Source organism: Scleropages formosus, chromosome 3 (assembly GCF_900964775.1).
Source record: "Scleropages formosus chromosome 3, fSclFor1.1, whole genome shotgun sequence".
In the NCBI taxonomy this organism is placed as follows: domain Eukaryota; kingdom Metazoa; phylum Chordata; class Actinopteri; order Osteoglossiformes; family Osteoglossidae; genus Scleropages; species Scleropages formosus.
In genome coordinates this window covers 2,212,063-2,228,418 of record NC_041808.1, presented here as the reverse complement: position 1 = coordinate 2,228,418, position 16,356 = coordinate 2,212,063, and the positions used below count along the sequence as shown (strand labels likewise).

The window sequence follows — 16,356 nt, the reverse complement described above, 5'->3', positions numbered from 1 at the left end:
ACAAAAAGTTACAGACACAAGTAAACCACAAGAAACATTTAATACAAATTGGATATCTAACACCTGAGGAAAATGTATATCATTTTACAGGTTTAAAAAAGATGTATGTTGCAGGCTGGTCCCAATGAGCGGGAGGGGGGGGACACTACATATCTTCAACACTCCATTTGTAAGCCATCTCCTGCACAGCTCTCTGGTCTGCCATTCTGCTGTATCGTTGTTTCTCAAATCCATTTGATCTGTAACATAAACACAGATGTTCAAAATTGCATTTCATAGCCTTGGGTTTTGCTCAAATTATTCAAAAATTACAACTGGAGGTGTTACCTGTCCACGCCATCCCAACGATAGCCAGGCATAATATTAAACCTGTTTGGTGGAGGCGGTGGTCCTTTATACCGAGGAATCTCTGAAAATCAACAAGACTAATTAATAAAGACGTCAGTTATACTGTTAAATTAAGGATACTGAAAAGTTTAGAGCTTTGTTTGACTATCAAAAGGGAAACTATTTCAATTCCTGAGTGTAGTTACATAATATATCTGTCTATGAATTATTAGTTTAACAGATATTTTGTATTAATAACAGATATATTCTCCCAGAGCTGCCAACCTTTGGCTCCTTTGCCCTGTTTTTCTTTTCTCTTGCGCAGCATTCCCGCCATGGGGTCTCCCTCCCGCTCCTGCTCCCTCAGCATCTTGTCCAGGTCCTCGTCATCAATATGTCGGGCAAGTGGTTTCTGAGCCTCTCTGATCGCATCTTTCACGTTCTGTTCCTGCATCTGAGCCTGTGCTAGTCTAGATACGTCAATACACAGAGTCAGGCAGCAGACTTCCGGCCACTTAATAAAAGGACATACACACATGCTAGAAACATTAGTGACAAAACACCTGTGTGTGAACAGGGAGTGGAAAAATTCAGCTCCTCTCCAACCTACTTCAGTGGTCCAATTGGTCTTCCAGACCCTATGCATTTCACTCTCAATTTGATTTTCCAAAAAACCAAGTGTGAAAGTGTTTCCCTGAGTACAGGGTGAAACTGTCGCAGTCTTAAAGTTTACTGCTCAATAACAACTGTATACCAGCATTATGGCAGGTACACAACAGAAGGAAGTGGCTGCAGCCACAACCTGCACACCCAAATGTAGACATCTTGTCATTGCCTAGAACCAGCAGTCTCTCTTCTAAATATCCCTCACTAATAGCATGGCATGAAAACACCCAAAAAGTATAAACTTAGTGCAGGTTATAACTTAACTAAAATGAGAATTAACAGAAATATGGACAAATGTAGCCAAGCTGCTTACAAACATGTTATACTGCTATGCAAAGATGTGTGCACATGCTTACATTTTTTGTGTCACGTCTAATAACACTTCCACAGTCTCACTAACTCACATTTGTTTCTGAAGACTTTCATGGGGTAATGTTTAAAACTGAGATTATTTCACAGAGACCAACAGAACATGCTCACCCTTTCCCCCACTGTGCGTATTTGCTGTCCCTCTCTGCCTGTTCGCCTGCCCTCCTCTGCTGCTCCTCTCGCTCCTGCTCCAGGTCCCTCCTCTTCCCGGACTTGTCTCGGAACACGGTCTTTGCATTGTGGGACTCATCTAAAAAGGATAAAAAGACCAAACCATGTCAGGATTGAACATATTTACGCTAACCACATCTCTCAGGCATGGGTAGGCTTCTGACATTAACAGTTTAATATATTAAGAGGAATCTCTTGATATTTTAAAGTTATAACCTTCGAGTGGCTGGTTCTTCTTGTCCCTCTTGCGGTTCTCCTCTTTCTCCCTTCGCAGAACCTCCGCAGACACCAGGCCTGCTGCTCCCCCAGAAAGCATCTGTGGAAGCTGAATTAGACATTTTTACTTTCAGATTTACAATCTAAACAATTAAAATCTATAATATGAAAATCTAAACATACTACAAGGAACACTTCATTAGACAGCTCATTTAATAATTGCAATTTAAGAGAATCACTGGTCATGCAGGAAATAGAGAACCCATTGTCCTCAACAACAGGAGTTTTACACCCTTGTCCTCACCCCCCAAACCCCCCCGTCTGTTGGCTTTTGCTCCAACTAAGCTGTAGTTCATATGTTATGGAGTTTGTTAAATGAAGGAAGGGAGAAAATGTCTTAGTTCATGACAAGTTTAAGGTATTTTTGTGCTAAAAGCAACATTTTAAAAGGATGACCTATTATAATGAAGACATTACATGTCAATCTCACCGACTGCTGTCTACCCTTGAGCAAGACACTAACCCTAACTTGCTCTAGCAGAATTACCCAGCTGTATAAAAGACAACGTTGCAAGGATTAACACTAAATTGCTAAGTGAATAAATGTAAATGTGAATCTAGGTGCACGTGAGACAAGTTACAGCCAATAATTAGGCATTTACTTCAATAGGCTCATTAGTTGCCATGTCAGGTCACAGAAAAACCAGCATGCAGACGCATGATAAGGACAAGGGCAGAAAGAATAGGTCTACTACACCTTCTTTGTGTCGGTGGAGTGATGCGAAACCCTCCTAGGAGGTGAGAGGTCAGAATCTGAATTCTGCCCAGTCCGCTGGGATCTCCTAGGGGGAGAAAGATCTGAATCTGAGCCTGTCTTCTTCTGATGGGATCGTTTCCGTGGGGGTGACAGATCGGAGCCCGGAGAGCGGCTCGAAGTGCATCTTTTTGGAGAGAGATCTGAGTCAGAGTCGTGTCTCTGTCCAACATGACGGCTCCTCCTTGAAGGTGAGGAGCCTTCAGAGAAAAACAAGAGTTTATTTCCATGTGATTCTCATAATTCCACCATTTTTATTTAACTTGCAGGGCACATCTGAGAACAATCTTGCTGTACTAATTTCAGTTGCACTCATTAATTTGTATATTGGCCATAAAATTAACAACCAGAGCAAAAATAATTAAAAAAAAAAAAAAAAACAAAGTAAGTATCTATGCCTCTGGAAATAACAGTATAAAAACAGACCTACTGGAAAAACGGTGTCCAAGATATTAAAAACAATTTTTTGTTCGTATTATGAAGAGAAATCTATACCTTTGTTATGCCTTTTCACAAAATCGGAAGGAGAACTGCTGCGTTTCTTTTGTGCAGGTGAGTATGAACGAGAATCAAGGTGCTCTTTTCTTGGGTCAGATTTTTTCCTTTTAGGGGAAACACCAGGTGGACTGTGATGACGTTCTCGTACAGGCGAAAGATCCGGGGAATCATGACGAATTTTCCTCACAGGTGAATCATGGAAGGTATTTCTGGCAGGTGAAAGATCTGGCGAGTCATGGCGAAAATGTTTTCTTGGAGCAGAATCTGGAGAATCATGCCGTAATTTTCCTGGTTTCCTTTGAGCGTCTTTGTCGATACTGATTATAAGGAAAACAAATATACAGTTTCCAATGACATAAAAACACTATAGTATGAACAAACACTAAGAAAAATGTACAATTTGTAACAGTCATTTCCATGATCTTATGTCAGGACATTAATGCTCTACAAACTGCCCAAATATAAAGCCCAGACAGACATTTGAGCATCAGGAATGTCCTATGCGCACACACAACCCAATGTTTTAATGGCTTTATTTTTATTTTCTTAAAGATCATACCACAGAGAGCCACATGGAATAAAACACTCATTAAGAAAATTATTTTAAGCAATCTGTGAGATGAAACCTGAACAAATAAAGAAATTCTTTAGTACCTCTGTGCAGAAAAGGAGTCTTGGTATGCTTCCTGAGAGTCTTCAGAATTTGTAGCTACAAGAGGTGGGATTACACTTTTAGATTTTTACTTCAACATTCTCTGCCCTTCATAACATGCTTAATAAAAATATTCTTAAAAAATGAAAAGGAGCCTTTTTCTATTCTTACCTCCTAATAATCGCCACCTATTGCTTGTCCTAAACTCCTCCAAACGCTTCACCTCCTCCGGACGTTCATCTATAATCTCAGCTACCTGTTTATTAAAAATATCAATTTATAAAATATCAGTAAAAAAAAAAAAAAGACTGACAAGGAAAACAAACCTTTTTGCAAAACCACACTTCACACTCATTTCACAAATACTTTAAAACACCACTGCAAACATCTGCAAAAAAAAAACAGTTAATTTCCTTAATGTATTCTAGTCTAAGGTTATCAATGCTTAAACTTTATTATATGCCATTTATTTACAAAATAGGGTGAGATACATGTAAATAACTTGAACTCTATTAGATACCGATATATAAATGCATTTCTCATGATACTGAGCCTGTCGCTATGGTCTTCTGATCCAGCTCTACTCTGATGTTAAGAAAAAGGGCAAACATCTCCACTATGACATCACCCACACATGCTGCTGGGGAAAGCATCCCTATGGTGAGACCTGCAAACTCAAGAAGCCTGTGAAGAAAGAGGGTTCTGTCAGAGGTCCGACCCCCCGACCCAGTGAGGACAGGATGAGGATGAAATTAGAGTCCATGATGGACAATGGCTCCCACCCCTCTCTGTGAAATGACTGCTCTGAAGTCTTTTAGGCACCGTATTTTTCAAATACAGTGTTCAAAGAGGTGCTTCTGGGGTCCTTCTCACAAGAGCCATCTGCCTCCAACAGTAATGCCACCCAAGGGACTGTTAGCTCCTCACTGCGGTGAAGAAGGAAGGGCCTTCAAACCTTAGAGTCAGTGCATTAATTTAACTGTTTAGTGTTCAGTGTAACTGTAATTTGTGATTATGTTTTTTGCACGCGTTATTTACTTGCCATTTACCATTTTGCTAGGTATAAGCGAGCACCTTGTTGTGTCATACAGGGGAAACTAAGAACGGTGACAGTTGTTGCCTTTAGATCCAAAGGCTGCAGATTCAAATTCCACCTCCAGCTGTAATAGCCTTGAGCAAGGTACTTACCTTAAATTACTCCAGTATTATTACCCATCTGTATAAATGGGTAAATAGTAATTGTTAAGCAGCTTAATGCTGTCAGTTCCTTGGAGGAAAGTATTAAATAAATGTAAATGTGTTGAGATGCTGTGCCTGTGAATCTCACTGTAATGATTAATAAATTACTTTCCACTCCTATAATCTTACCACTTGACCTTTGTAACTCTGACGTCTGACCTGTAGTTCAGCAGATACATCCGTTCAAAGCAAAACTGCTGTTTCTCAGTCAGTGTCTCCATATTTCTGACAGTTATTAGTAATTTGTCGTTTTGTGTTGGTTGGTAACACTAGCCAGCAGAAGACACGTACTACAGGTGCCTCATCTTCGTCCTCCTCCTGGTTCTCTTTCTCTTCCGTGTTTACAAGCTGTTTCCAGTCTATATCGTCATCCACGATTTTCATCCTAAAAGAAACACAACCACAAGGCTAATTGGGGAAATAAGGCGATCAGACTCAGATTGAGGGCCATGCTAGCTTGCAAGCTAAATAACTCTTCCTGTTAAGAATGAAAACACAAATTCGCGTACCCCTTCCCAGTAGGTTTAATTCGCTTATTCTTTTTCTTCTTCTCGCTGCCGTTTCTGCTGTCATCTTCTCCCAAATATCGTTTAAGATACTCCGCTTTTGAGAGAACCGTATCACCACTAACTTCCTGGGGCGCCGCCATTTCACTTATCAACTACGGAAACCGCAGTTGACCAAAAAGCGCATATTGGCCGTCGCCTTGCGATGACGTATTTTTTGCGTTTTGAAAAATATGAGGAATCTTAATTTATCCGAGTGGACTAGTGTTTAGAGCAGTTCAAGAACGTTCTGCGATATTATTGGTAACGAAGTCAAATAAAACTGCTGAAGTGTTCATATGAGTAATAATATCTGACTTTCTGTCTGTTTGCTTATTTATGTTTACAGCATGTCTTTATGTCATGCATCTGTGTGTTCGTCACGGCAAAATTGGTTATGATGTACTGAATACAAAAAATAAAAAAATGACTATCCTCAGTTCATATATCATTTTAGGGCCTGTAGTTAGCAATCAAATTTATTTTTTCAGGGGAAATGTCTTAAGATTTAAATAAATACACCCAGCCGAGTGGAAAAGCTATTCTTGGTAATGGATGAATAACCAGGTCTGCACTTTTCACCTATGAAAAAAAAGACTTCTTTTAATAATAATGAGGGGAGAGAACAAATTTAATTTAACAGAACAAAACTTGATCACAACAATATGGAGAATCAGTATAATGAGAAAATGCAAATACCAAGCAACCAATCATGTCTACAACCACTACACAGAAACATATATATAGTAGGACAACTCAAAGGCAAGAGGTTTACAAAATTTATTGTGCAGGATCATATTACTTAATCTCAGAAGTGCCAAAAAAATCATGTGATTATCCAGAATTCATCAAATTTCTCTTACAAGCTGAGTATACACTTGTTTGGTGGAAGAAAGTTTAACACTTGAATCACATATGTGTGAAAGGAGCTGCTGGTGTGGACCAGAGAGGGTAAAAACAAACTTTTTCTGAAGGATCTTTTGAATATTTAAATGAATGTCACTCTGAATGAGGCTCTCTAGACTCTGATGTAGGGAACAGGGACTCTCCGTCCATCTGATGAAATAAAGTAAGGTGGTTTCTCCTATCTTGAGTTCCTTGTTTGAGTTGTGTTGAATTTCTTCCACAATTGAACTTCATGTAAAAAGGATATGCTTCTTAATTAAAATGGAGGTCAACATTTTTTGACAAACAATTTTTCTCAACATTGACAGAGTCCAGCTTTACAAGCTGGGCTTCCATATGCTGTAGCTTATTCAAGGTCATTTACCCAGATATGTTGTCCATTCATGATACGAGCTCTACATTTAACAGTGAGCTGGCACCGCTAGAAGCAGAAGCAGAAGAAATCATTTCCTCTGGTACGTCCATAGCAATATCCCGACTGCAGACCTCGAGTTGACTTGTTTTCCATGGCTCCTTCCTTACCTCCTTCACCTTTCTGAGAGTGTGTTGTCATCCTTGGGGAAAAGCACAGAGCAAAATGTGTGAACTGTAAACTATAAGAAATGAAGTAGGAGATGATTAAAATTATGGGTGTCTTGATCAAGGCCACACAACCTTCTTGAAAAAATATGTATTTTTTATTAATGTTACTATTATGTTTCTTTGTATTGATCAAAGCGGGGTGCGGTGGTGCAGTGGGTTGGACCACAGTCCTGCTCTCTGGTGGGTCTGGGGTTCAAGTCCTGCTTGGGGTGCCTTGCGACGGACTGGCGTCCCGTCCTGGGTGTGTCCCCTCCCCCTCTGGCCTTACGCCCTGTGTTACCGGGTAGGCTTCGGTTCCCCGTGACCCCGTATGGGACAAGCGGTTCTGAAAATGTGTGTGTGTGTGTGTGTGTATTGATCAAGACATTACTACAGTAAAGACATCCGCATATTTACATAGTTGTTTTCATGTCCTTATGCGACAGAGGTGCCTATCCATGAAAGGGCAAATAGTTGCTGCACAGGTCCAGCACTTCTCTAGGGCATGGGTTTCCTCCATTTGCTTTTTGCAGATTTTACACTGGATCTGCTGCTGATCTTGGGCTTGATCCTTCTCTTTTTGCTTCATGAGGCCCTCCAGGGCACTCTTAGTGTTTACATCAGTGCAGTGTGCTATGCCCATCACGGTGAGTCTCTTGGGGTCCCAAACACAGTCCTCTTCATAGCGCCCCATGGATGCAGGGAGCCAAGCTGTGTCATATCCATTCTGATGCCAGCTGGTCACTAGGTGGATGCTCTGAGCGTCTATTCGTTTTACCTTCCCCACCTTCACCTGGAGTTTGAGGACAACCCTCTCATTTGGAGAGCAAAATGAAGGATACCCTAAAGCCTTGTTGATGTCTCTGCTACAATACACTCCAGGGCCCAAGGTTCCTCCGGCAGAAGGTTTAAATCCTGAAGTAATAATGGCATGAGCACTGGTTTTGTGTGTACCATGGTACATAATGTAGCCATGGCCCCGCTTTGGTGCTTGGCCAGATTTCAGGTGTTTTTCCGTCTCACAATATGTTTCCCATCCACTGAATGTAACGGACATGCTACAAATGAGATGCAGGAAATCAACAGGAATTTGTGGAGAAGAGTAGCAAATTAATTCTAATGCAGATTAAACATTAAATATACTTAATTTCATTCACTGTTTCATTGAGTCTAAGCTGTCTGAGTTGTGTGTTGCATTAAACACATTTTATATGTACATAAATCAAATCTAGATATAAGTAACATGCTTTTCCTTCAGTTCTTAAACTTGTTTCCATTAAGGGCTCTAAAATGTGCTTTATAAAAGCAAAATCTTTTCTCTTTGGAGAAAAGTGTCAGCTAAATGTATAAATGTAAATATAAAACACATAGGCAGGAACTGATTAACACGATGTAAACCTTTCACAACGAGTTACTCTTTTCTGAACATTTCCAGTCTAATATAAAGATGCAGAATAGAGCTGCTTGTCTCATCTCATGGTGTATTTACCTGCTGGCCACTGAATAGTCCTCAGTTCCTGTGGCGGAAGAAGCAGAGACCACTGAAGAAGCCGTGGACACAGTTGTGCACAAATGAAGTCACGCCTTTTCTGGGAAAGTTCTAATGAACGGTGAAATGAAACTGAAAGTGACCTTAATATACACAGTTTTCACCATGTGTGATGTCTATGCAGTTATTCATTTAGCCAACATTTTTCCCCAAGGCAAGTTACAAGTTTAGCTATGTACAATTATTTACCCAGTGACACAGCTGGGTAATTTTTACTGAAGCAATTTAGGGTAACTAACTCACTCAAGAACACGACAGCAGGAGGAGAATTTGAACCTGCAACCTTTAGATCCTTTTGAAAGATCTAACCACTACACAGCCAGCTGTCACATACACATAACTATTATTTAAGGTTCTGGAATGTATGTATATGCAGTGCCTTGAACACATACATACTGTTCATAATTTGATTTTTAAAACAATCATTCCAAAAATGCACTGATATTGATACTTATTACAATTTCAGCTGATATACTGTATTGTAGCAGCCCCCCATGGAGCTACTAGAAACTGGTTCAGGAGTCAGGGTAAAAGGAACATGCTGTTTATTAAACGTGGACATGTCTTTTACTAGCCATCTTAACAAAGACGCTTCAGACAGTACAAAAAGATGCAGAACATTGGAAAATCCCCTTGGGTCACTCCCAGGCCCCCAGATACGCCCCCACGGTTAAGGGCTACCCCCAGGACTCCCCAGAATTCCCCTCTTCAATACTTAACATAAATAGAACGACAACCAATCGGCACATGACACAAACAGCTATGTACACACATGAACACTAACATCAACTATTTACAGGATGCTGGTATAACCCCCTCAGCACCGTTACAGTATTATTAGTGAAACAGTGGTGTGGGATGGGGTGACAGGAGGAATTACTCCCCCTGCATGGAAATTTTTCAAGATGTGATTTCTGCCTGAGGAGTAGTATTCCTACTTAGTAATTTACTTTTTAGTATTTGAAATTGAGCAAATAAGGAGGAGTTGCGCAGTAAATTCTTCAAACATACAGAGTGTTTTATTTTGTATCACACAATTTTACCGCCGTCCTAACTTATTTTCACATAGAAATTCAGAGCAACATGCAATATGACTGGGGTGACCAGACCTTTGCATATTTAGTATGTAAGTGAAAGGAAATAACTATAGCACAACAGAAAGTACAGTAGAAATACAAAGGATAAATTTGCTATCCAGAAAAAAATGTATTGATGAAAAATAATTAAGTTATACATCATTTAGCTGACACTTTTCTCCAAAGCAACTCACAGTGTTGAGGTTACAATTATTTACCCATTTATACAGCCAGGTAATTTTACTGGAGCAATTTAGGGTAAGTAGCTTGTTCAAGGGTACTACAGCTGGAGCTGAGGCTTAAACCTGCAACCTTTGGGTCTAAGGGTAGTAGCTCTAACCCCTACACTACCAGCTGTCCCATCAAGACATCAGCCCTCACAGGAAGTAAAGAGTGCAACTTACACCATTTCTGCCAACAACTATTAGGCCTTGAAATGACTCCTTGGGCTGTTGGATCGGTACTGAGCTCACAGAACAGACAGCTGTATAATCTTCTAAAACACAGTCTGACTGACAATATCAACTTTATTTTTGAAGTAATCATTCCATCAATGTTCTGGGTACAGTTGTAAGTACATGTGTCATACAGGTGCAGATGTTAATTTACATTTACATTTACATTTATTCATTTATCAGATGCTTTTCTCCAAAACGACGAACATCTCATAGAAAATGCAATGTGTTCATTACATCAGAATCAGAATCAGAATCAGAACGAGCTTTATTGCCAAGTATGTTCACACATACAAGGAATTTGACTTGGCGACAGAAACTTCCACAGCACAAACAGAATGACAGTGACAAGACACAGACAAGAAGATAGAATATGTGAATGAAGGATAAAAAATATAGAAAAAATATAAAGTACCCAATATACAAAAATAGTCACTAGATATTGTATGTATGTACAGGTATGTTCTATACAAATGCAAGGGAGTGTGAGTAAGAGATATGATGTGATAAATCAGACCTGGGCATTTTACGGCCCCCTGGCCACATCCAGCCCTTTGGCTGTCCCTGTCCGGCCCGCGAGAGATCAATCGGAAATTAGAAATTAAATGTAAATAAGTGTACGCCATGCACAGAATACAACCGCATTGCTTTTATTGTGAAAGTGACGGCTTTTTTTTTTCAATTTACGTATTTGTGTGCGTGCCGTAACGAGAAGGATCGAGGACATCAGTTGCGGGAAATCTGAAACTTCAGCTGCAAAACAAAGCGGATTATTTTGACTTTTTCTCCTTTGCTTTGATGAGAGCTGCGATGTCTGCAACACAGCCCAGTTACTCGTCTTTGTACGTGGGATAATAAAGGAAAGTTTAAGATAACGGAGGAGCTGGCAGCAATGCGGTCAATGAAAGGGACGACGACAGGGAGGGAGGGATTTGTTCACGGAGGCAAATGCATAGTTGGACAAGCTGGGACTGAACTACACATTTTCAGAATTGTTTTTGTGAAGGTTAAAAATTTTAAAAATAATGGCTACCATAATGAAGAACTTATGTTAAAAATAAAATGAAATAGTGATGTAATGATTGGCTTTTCTATTATTTTTTACTGCTCTATTTGACCTACTCCACATTTTCATACCCTTATCGTAACATGTATTCTTACGCATAGCAGCTAATTAAAACCATACAATTTACAGCTTTTTATGAAGCGATAAAATTAGTATTGATCAGAATTAAATTCAGCCTATTGGTTCAGCCCTTGGGGGTGCGGTGGTGCAGTGGGTTGGACCACAGTCCTGCTCTCCGGTGAGTCTGGGGTTCAAGTCCTGCTTGGGGTGCCTTGCGACGGACTGGCGTCCCGTCCTGGGTGTTTCCCCTCCCCCTCTGGCCTTACGCCCTGTGTTACTGGGTAGGCTCCGGCTCCCCGCGACCCCATATGGGACAAGCAGTTCTGAAAATGTGCCTGTGCCTGTGCGCGTGTGCGTGTGGTTTGGCCCTCGACAACAGTCCCAGTTTCTCATGTGGCCCCTTGGGAAAATTAATTGCCCACTCCTGTGATAAATAGATATAAATATAAAATACACACACACACACATCTTCAGAACCACTTGTCCCATATGGGGTCATGGGGAACCAGAGCCTACCTGGTAATGCAGGGTGTGAGGGGGAGGGGACACACCCAGGATGGGATGCTAGTCCATTGCAAGGAACTCCCAGCAGGACTTGAACCCCAGACCCACCAAAGAGCAGGACTGTGGTCCAACCTGCTGTGCTACTGTGCCCCCCTAAATATAAAATATAAATATAATAAATACAAAACATATATTACATTATCAGAAAGAGACATGCAGATGCGTGATTCTTAAGTACAATTAGTTTGTTTCTTTCCACCATATGAACAAATGTTCATCACATAAGTAGCTGCAAAAAACTTTATCAGAATATCGACAATTCCTGATCACCTTCCTAGTATTATTATTATTATTATTATTATTATTATTATTATAGAGCACTCTTGTGTAGTGACACAGAGCGCTTTAACACAGGCATAAGGCAAGAAAAAGAGATACAAACAAGACAGTCAACTAATGGCTACCATAATGAAGTACTTTTTATAGAGCTATAAGTATACCTACTGGCCACCGGGGAAAGGAATGAAAACTCCCAGCTGAAGGTTGAGGGAGAACAAAACCTCTGGGGGTCCACGGGCCAGTGGTTGCCCACCCCTCCTGGGCATTCTAGAAAGTAACAACTTGTAAGCCAGTGTGTAACAAGTAATATTGATTATGTTGCTAAATGGCATCTTGGATCCCCAGATCAGCATGGAACATCTTGTTTGTCATGGCAGATAGACGTCATCCTCTGTCAGCATGGGATTCTTCTGTCACCACTGGCCGGCCTCCTCAGGTCTTATGTAGTGAGGTAGTGCTCAACGAGAAGATAGAACAGAGTTAGTAATTTGTTACTTAAATTTAATATGCATTTTTATAAAGGTGATAAACAACTAAGGCAGGTGGAATTACATTTCGAGGTGGAATGCCTGAGTGAACATGTAAGTCTTTAGTCAGGATTTGAAAACAGAAACAGACGGGGCATTTCCGACAGTAACTGGTAGACTATTCCACAGTTTAGGTGCTCTATAACTAAAGGTGCGACCGCCTACTGAGGTCTTATTGATCACAGGTACTTTAAGGTAACCTGCATCTAATAAGCGGAGCGGTATTTAGTATAGTATTTATTTATTACTTTTTAAAAATATCTTAGTTACTGTATGTGTGCACAATATCTGGCACATATATACATTTATGATACTTGTTCTCTAGAAGTACACACATTGCCTGAACCGCTTGTCCATATGGGGTCGCAGGGAGCCAGAGCCTAACCTGGCAACTCAGGGAGGGGACACACCCAGGATGGGACACCAGTAAGTTGCAAGACACCCCAAGCAGGACTGGAACCCCAGATCCAGCAGAGAGGAAGACCTGATTCAACCCACCGAGCCACTGCACCACCATGCCGCCACACCCCCTGTTCTCTAAAAGTATCAATTGCAAAAGAAGAGTCAAAAGTTTTTCATACACTCTCCATTAATATACTGTATTATGAGCTGTTCAAAGGCCAGCCAACACACGAGCCACTCCCTATGTGCTCTCTATAAATTAGACATACATCAGTCTTTGACTGCTTATCACTGTGGTAAGTGTATTCATCCATTTTTGCATTACTATAGAACATATTTATTTCAAATAACCTTTGAACGTCACTCTGGAGAAAAGTATCAGCTAAATGAATACACGTCAATGGAAATGAGTTAAGCAGATGAAAAATTCCCTGAATGTCAGAGAGGAACAAAAACTCTTTTAATCTGGTTATTAATTATGAAACAGCTGGTAGTGTAGTAGTTAGAGCTGCTGCATTTGCAGGCAAAGGTTCTTTGTTTAAATCTCACTTCCAGGTGTAGTTCCCTTGAGCAAGGTACTTACCCTAAACTGGTCCTGCGAAATTCCCCAGCTGTATAAATGCGTAAATAATTGTAAACTGGTTTTGAGAAAAGCACCAGCTGAAAGAGTAAATGCAAGTTTTGTGTACTGATAAAGATGGTTATTTAAGCAAATGGTAACTTCATCATGCCAACATGATATGGGTTGAAGATGTGGTTTTTAATTTCTTTCTTTAACACTGATAGTTCCAACATGACGGTTAATGTTTCAATAAATTTCTCTCAAATATCAGATCAAAAACAAAAATAAAGAAAAAACATTTGAGAAAATGGTTTAGTGAGGTGACACCTTATTTTCTTGGGCTGGGAACTATTTGGGTGTGTTAACCTTTACATGTTTTGAATAGTAGGAATACTTTGAAGAGTAATCAGGCCAACAGATGAGTCCCTCCCTATATGTGCACTATGAATTAGTCATACACCAGTTTTCTATCTACTGTGTTTCTTTGTTAAGCATAAATACCTTTACATGTGTTGTAACACAACATGAAGGCCAATTACACCGAAAAGCTTGTGATAAGAAAAACCTGAGAAACTTAACTGAAAGCTTATCACTGTGGTAAGTGTATTTATGCATTTTTACATTACTAAAAAACTTTTTATGAAAAATAACCTTGGGACTATTTGTGTCTTTTGTACAGAATAGATATAATGGTGACAAGTGTACTTTTAAAACATTCAAACAAGTGGAAAACATGAAAAATGTGAAAGACAACACCTTAACCCACTAGAATTTGACTGAGGATGAGAGAATTGCATAAGACACCAAACAAATTTTGCTATACAGTTATACAAAAATGGGGGTGCGGTGGCGCAGTGGGTTGAACCAGGTCCTACTCTCTGGTGGGTCTTGGGTTTGAGTCCCGCTCGGGGTGCCCAGGGATGGACTGGCATCCCATCGTGGGTGTGTCCCCTCCTCCTCTAGCCTTATGCCCTGTGTTGCCAGGTTAGTCTCTGGCTCCCCGTGACCCCCTATGGGACAAGCGGTATCAGATGGTGTGTGTGTGTGTGTGTGTGTGTGTGTGTGTGTGTTATATAAAAATATGGAGAGAAATCACACTTGTATTGTAGATTTTGAAATGTATAAGATCATGAAAATGTGTGCTCAAAATGTTTTTACTTACAAATGTGGTAAAAGTTTGGCAAGATTTAAATAAGTAATATTTAAATATCACATAAATTGACATAATTTAGCCAAAATGTTTGTGCAGGAAACCAAGACTGTAAGAAATTAGTTAGTATACCATATTACCTCGTTACTTTTTGTAATAGAATTGACAGCTCATACTACGTTAAGAGTGAATTGCAACCAAGTGAGACCCTGTAGCACATTATAGATGAAGTACAGAGTTGGGTGTCCAGAATAACACGTTACTGTAGACAAATACTTAGCTCTCACAGGAAGCATTAAATTTATTCAGCATAAAACATTGAAATCAGTTTAATTTCAGCTTGATTTCTGATTTCTGTTTTCATTACAGGCAGTGTACCTTCAACAGAACTATGTGGGCTGAGGATCATTTCAGTCCACTTGCTGGTGCATGTCTGGGTAGCTGTACAGACCCAAGAGAAAATGGAACCTACATCATGTATCATGGAACAACAAGGCAGGCAGCACAACAAATACTTGAGAGTGGATTCCATCAGTCCCCGGATGGAATGCTGGGGCGTGGTGTTTATGTCAGTCGTGACCTTCAGAAGGCCAGCAGGTACCCTCTTCATCTACCTGAACATCAGCGTGTAGTTTTGAAGTTGAAGGTTAGAGTTGGCAGGGTGAAGAAGATTGACTGCCAGGGACACCCACTGCAGAAGACCTGGCATGACCATGGTTATGACACCGCGTGGTGTCCTCCAGGCTGTGGAATGGTCAAGAGTGGCCTGGAGGAAGACTGTGTATGGGATCCCAACAGAATTACTGTTACAGGTGCAATCTATCTATGTGTTTGAAAGATGAACAGTTTTTCACTGAGTATCACTCTTACATATATCTCCAGCTAAATAACACAGCAACATACACCCTGTAATTGTGTTGATATGTGAATCATGGACACACACACACACTGTGTGAAACCACCTGTCCTGATGAGGTTTCAGTGAACCAGAGACTAACCCAGCAACACTAGACTGGGGGACATATGGGATGCTAGTCCACCGAAATACACTCCAAGCAGGACTCGAACCCCAGATCCAAGAGAGAGCAGGACCCAGCCAAACCTGCTGCACCACCACACCGTCCCAGAAAGGTCACTCTTCTGTCACAAAATATTATATAGGAGGTTTTAATATTAACAGTACATGTTGTTGTTTTCAGATCTTTAGAGAAAACAATTAGTTGTCTGAGGTCAACATTTCCTGATCCACTGAAATTTCAGTGATAAAAATGAAAGCAGCAAAAAAAAAAAAAAAAAATTAAGTGAATAACTCCTGCACAACTGAAGCCACACCTTTTAAAACAGAAAGAGTGATGGGTGAAATGAAACTGAAAGTGTCCTGCATTTACACAAGTTTTACACATCTACAACATGTACATCAAGCTGTTAGTTTATGTAGTTTATATATATATATATACATATTGTTCATAACTTGGTTTTATAATAATCCTTTCTAAAATGTTCTTGACACAGTTTTCAGTTTGTGTCGAAGTATATATCATATAGAAACGTGATTTTACGTATGTTTGCACAATGTCTGGCACATATAAATAGATTTCTGTTTAAAACTGGATTAAAAGAATCAGAATTTCAGAAAGTGGTTCAGTGAGATGAAGCCTCATTTTTCGGGTGGGGAATCATCCAGTTATGTTGATTTCTTCGC

The 16,356-nt window shown here is 40.1% G+C and overlaps 3 protein-coding genes across 3 annotated transcripts; 1 reads left to right on the top strand and 2 right to left on the bottom strand.

The window, feature by feature from the left end:
* Nucleotides 1–73: 73 nt before the first annotated feature.
* Nucleotides 74–5,606, bottom strand: bud13 (BUD13 homolog). Its single transcript, XM_018736238.2, has 11 exons — nt 5,462–5,606; nt 5,244–5,337; nt 3,885–3,969; nt 3,716–3,770; nt 3,059–3,378; nt 2,507–2,763; nt 1,750–1,858; nt 1,474–1,612; nt 613–797; nt 328–409; nt 74–239 (listed from the first exon to the last, which is right to left on the bottom strand). The coding sequence occupies exons 1-11, from the start codon at nt 5,599–5,601 to the stop codon at nt 146–148; spliced, it is 1,560 nt and encodes a 519-aa protein (XP_018591754.2). The 5' UTR covers nt 5,602–5,606; the 3' UTR covers nt 74–145.
* Nucleotides 5,607–7,391: 1,785 nt separating this feature from the next.
* Nucleotides 7,392–8,021, bottom strand: LOC108924725 (uncharacterized). Its single transcript, XM_018736272.2, has one exon. It carries the CDS (start codon nt 8,019–8,021, stop codon nt 7,392–7,394), a length of 630 nt encoding a protein of 209 aa, XP_018591788.2.
* Nucleotides 8,022–13,853: 5,832 nt separating this feature from the next.
* Nucleotides 13,854–15,531, top strand: LOC114910209 (uncharacterized). The gene is made up of 2 exons (XM_029250386.1): nt 13,854–14,101; nt 15,024–15,531. The coding sequence occupies exons 1-2, from the start codon at nt 13,923–13,925 to the stop codon at nt 15,487–15,489; spliced, it is 645 nt and encodes a 214-aa protein (XP_029106219.1). The 5' UTR covers nt 13,854–13,922; the 3' UTR covers nt 15,490–15,531.
* Nucleotides 15,532–16,356: the final 825 nt, after the last annotated feature.